Here is a 4224-nt window from a genome sequence, read left to right on the forward strand (position 1 = left end):
TCTCCGTTTGATGCAGTACACCTATAAAGATGCTTTTTCCACTGCTCAAAACAGTTTTTGAACTCATCCATTTTGATTCCTTTTAGTGCTTTTGCCATTTTTTGGTTTGCTTGTTTGACCTCTTTTACATGGGCAAAATGTTTTCCTTAGAGGGCTTTTTTCACCCAGAGAAACAAACAAAAAAAATCATTTGGGGCAAGATCAGGTGAATGGGGAGGGTGGGATACAGGAGTCATATTGTTTTTAGTCAAAAATTGCTGAATACTCAGTGTGATATGGGCAGGTGCGTTGTCATAGTGGAAGAACCAGTCACCTGTTTGCCGCAAGTTGGTACATTTCTTCTGCAAATCGCGACACAACCTTCTCAAAACTTCCAGAAAAAACTTTGGTTGACCATTTTCCAAGTGTCCTACAAGGGACCCGCCCTCCAAAAGATAATTCCAGGTTTCCAAAGCTCGAATCCCTGGGTCTACCCACCCTGACAGCGGCCAGCCCAGACTCCAAGCCCTCCCCTACCTCCCACATAGGGGACAACCTCCCAGCTGGGGAGCAGCCTCCTGGGAGGCTAAGGGGGAGGTTCTGCATTCCCTCCGTGTGAATTTTCCTGGCTTTGCCTCTGGTTGGAATTTCTCATCAGTGATTCACATGGGCACTCCTGGCCCCTGTGTCCAGGTAGGGATCTCTACAGTCTGTAAATGAATGGACATCAGCCATGACCCCTTTAGTCCCTGGCATCTGGGCAACTCTCCAACCCGATGGGGTCTTGGGTCTGGGAGCTCTGCTGAGACCCTCCCAGTCAGAGGCCACACCCAGCCTCCAGGTCCACCTGCTGCTCTCTTCCTGCCCCAAAACTCAGGTATCCCCCGTAGCCTTGTGGCCTCAGGGGTTCCTCTGCTTTCAGACCCACCAGGACACACGGCACTTTCCAGAGGACCTGCAGGAACCCTGTTGGGCTCAGCCTCACACAAGGGCGCAGCACCAAGCTGATGCTACTCTTTATTGAGGGAGTGGTGGGGTATGCACTTGAAGGAAGTGGGGACAGTGGGAAGACAGGAGCCACCTGCTGTCAACAGTGGCCTCTGCATCCTTCTCTGTCTCCTGGTGCCGGAGCAGGGAAGAGATGCCAGCCAGGGGAGGGAAGTGGTCAAGGGGGTGGAGAGGGGGTTGGCTTGGCCCACGTGATGCAGACCCCTAGGCATTCTGACAGCTGGATTTCATCAAGGACATTGTGCCCAGCCAAGGAACATCATAGATCTGAAAAGAGCAGAACGCCTTCTGTGGGAGGAAAGAGAGAGCAGCCATCAGTGCAGGTGACAGAACAGAAGATGCCCAGCCATGAAATGTCACAGTTGGAGAAAGAGTGTTGGAGGGGAGGCCCTGGCCCCACTGAATTCCAAACACCCAGCCCCCACTGAGCAGTGACCATCATTGCCAGCCTCTCCCCCCGCCCGAAAGTCCAAGTCCACCAGGTAGTGTTGGGCCCCATCTGTGCCCAGGATTCCTGCCCCAGCACAGCCCTGCAGGGAGCAGCCAGGGCAAGGCCTCAGGAGACCCAGAGGGTGCAGGGCAGGAACAGGTGGCTCACTGTCCAGGCTCCCTCTACCTCCAGAGCCAGCAGGGAGAGGGGTACAGAGGAGACCTCAGGGGACAGGAACTCCCCCTTAAAAAGCTGGGTGAGGGGTGGGGTAACAAGGGGATCCTGGCTTTTCCCTGAGAGGAGACCTCATAAAGGCAGCCAGGCAGGTGTCAGGGGGTGAGGTGGACTTCCAGGGCTTTGCCACCCACAGGCCCTAAGTCTCTCTGAGCTGCTCAGTGGGGCTGTGTCCTGGGCAGGTAGCTGGGGATTAGAGGGAGCCCCTTATCCCACCCCCGCCCCAGCCCTGAAGCTGCTTCCTCCAGGCCAGCAGGAATTACCCTAAAGCTCATGGGGCTCCTGTCCCAGGGCCCCATTCCCAAGCTAAAGCCCTCCCAGCCATTGAGATTGATCGTGTGCACACCCTCCTCACACCACATTGTAGGCACACACATGCATCTACAGAAACTCACACGCACCCCTCACCCACATGCATCCACACACGAACTCTACACTCCCCGCAGGTCCACAAACACACACACGCCCACACACCTCTCCACACACACTGTCTATACGCATATCCCCCATATGTGTACACCCTCTAAACACATGTGCACCCACACGTATCTATGCACGAACCCCACTCCAGACACGTCCACACCCACACGCACGTGCGGTGTGCTCATATACCTCCCCACAGATATCCATGCATGAACACACACACATGTACCACACAGGTACACACGTATGCACACACCCCCTCCTCAGCACGCTCTGAGGCACAGGCATGCATGTGCACACAGCCCCTTGCAGCGCAGGCCGGCTGGCCAGTCGGGCACATACCCTCTTCAGATGCGGCTGCTCATGGAAAGGACAGTTCTCCAGGTGGGGCTGGGATTTGGTGCAGGTGGTTCGGCCCAGCTCCACGTCCAGGAAGTAGTTCATGCCCGCCACGATCTGCATGAGAGCAGGGTGACACATCTGTCAGTATCACTGTCTCACACACACACTCACACACTGCACCAGCGCTGAGGTGCACGTGTCCTAGGGCTTCACGCCTGCCAGCACTGTCACTATAAGATACACAAACCACCCTTCCTGCCAGCTGGCAGGCTGCTGGGCCCCAGGTCTCTCTTGTAAGCGGCATCCTCTGTGCCAGGGCAAACAGGGCCTGAAATTCAGCTCCTGCGGCAGGGGTGTGCCCTGGGTCTACTAGGCAGGCCGGGTCTGAGCGCCCAGGCTCAGCTCCCTTCCTGCTCCAGCTGGAGCCAATACAGTCATCCCTCCATTTAACTCATGGCTCAGTCAGGGATGCTGATCAGGCCCAGGCTGTTACTGAAGCTGCTCCCTACCTCTCTAGTTCTGACTGTCCTCCACCTGGGTCTGACTCCCAGGGCGGGAAGTGGCGGGGCATGAGTGGCCCTCTCCACCCCAGCGGGCACTCTTCCTGGGTTGTGGCAGGGGTCCCCCATCTCAGGGTGAAGGATGTCAGCCCTGAGGGCTGCTCCAGTGTGGCTCCTGCAGGGAGGCCTGGCTGTCCAGGACAAGGAGGTCAGGTTCTTGGAGGGCCCCTCTGTGAGGACTCAGGTTGGAGGATGAGACTTGTGGCCTGATCTAGTCTTGGGAGGCACCAGGCCCACCTGGACCTGACCACGACTGGCTGGACCTTTGGAACATGCCAAGGTTGAGAGGCAGGCTGAGAACTGCAGAGGTCAAGAGAGACTGAGCACAGGTCATGGTCATGTAGCATGGCCCACCATGTCCCTGGGCGTGAAGGTGTCAGAGGGACCATCAGGAACGTCTGAGCATTAGACAATGGAGTGGTCAGTGTTGATTCTGGTCATTAAAATGGAATGGTGGTTATATGAGATCATACTCCTGGTTTTTGTTTGTTTGAGTTGGGATCTCACTCTGTCACCCAGGCTGGAGTGCTGCAGCACAATCACGGCTCGCCAGTCTCCACTTACTGAGCTCAGGTGATTCTTCCACCTCAGCCTCCCAAGTAGCTGGGACTACAGGCATGCGCCACCTCACCCAGTTAGTTTTTTGATTTTTTTGTAGAGGTAAGGTTTTTCTATGTTGCCTAGGCTGGTGTGAAACTCTTGGCCTCAAGCAATCCTCCCACTTCCGGCCTTCCAAAATGCTGGGATTACCCCACCCTGTTCTTAAGGAATACACATAAATTCTTAAAATGTTCAAAAATACAAATGCTTGCACAGCACATATACTCACAGCCATTTGCAAGTGCAAATGGAAGGCAAACACGACCAAATGCTAACATTTGAGGGCTCTGGAGGAGGGACTGCAGGGACGCCTTGTACTATTTTTGCGACTGTTCGGTAAGTCTGATATCACGTCAGGGTAAAAAGTTAGAAAAAAATGCTTCAAAGGTCCCTCGGTGGCAGAGCCTGGAGGACAGCCGGGTGAGAGGCCCTGTCTTTCCCCTCCCTGGGTATTTGGTGAGCAGCTGGTGCTGGGCCCTCCTCCGGGAGCTGGGGGTGGGGCGCCGAGAGAGGCACACCCTGACCCTGACCCAGTGCGCCGGCCAGCTGGCGCTGGGAAGCAGAACTAAGGCGCCAGGCGCTGATCCGAGATCTCTGCCGGTTCCAGGCCGAGCCTGAGTCCGGTATCCCGGGGACACGCCCGCCCAA

At 55.8% G+C, this 4224-nt stretch overlaps 1 protein-coding gene across 1 annotated transcript in view; it reads right to left on the reverse strand.

Annotated features, from left to right (window-relative positions):
* Positions 1 to 960: 960 nt before the first annotated feature.
* LOC103263545 (cystatin-C-like) overlaps positions 961 to 4224 on the reverse strand; it is a 59792-nt gene continuing 56528 nt past the window's right edge. Inside the window, exons 2-3 of the mRNA XM_008061220.1 lie at positions 2417 to 2530; positions 961 to 1275 (exon numbers count right to left, since the gene is read on the reverse strand). Coding sequence (XP_008059411.1) covers positions 1192 to 1275; positions 2417 to 2530 — 198 coding nt within the window. The 3' untranslated portion in view covers positions 961 to 1191. The remainder of the gene's footprint in view (positions 1276 to 2416; positions 2531 to 4224) is intronic.

Source organism: Carlito syrichta, unplaced genomic scaffold (genome assembly GCF_000164805.1).
Source record: "Carlito syrichta isolate Samal-C Ts95f unplaced genomic scaffold, Tarsius_syrichta-2.0.1 Scaffold93755, whole genome shotgun sequence".
Lineage (NCBI taxonomy): Eukaryota > Metazoa > Chordata > Mammalia > Primates > Tarsiidae > Carlito > Carlito syrichta.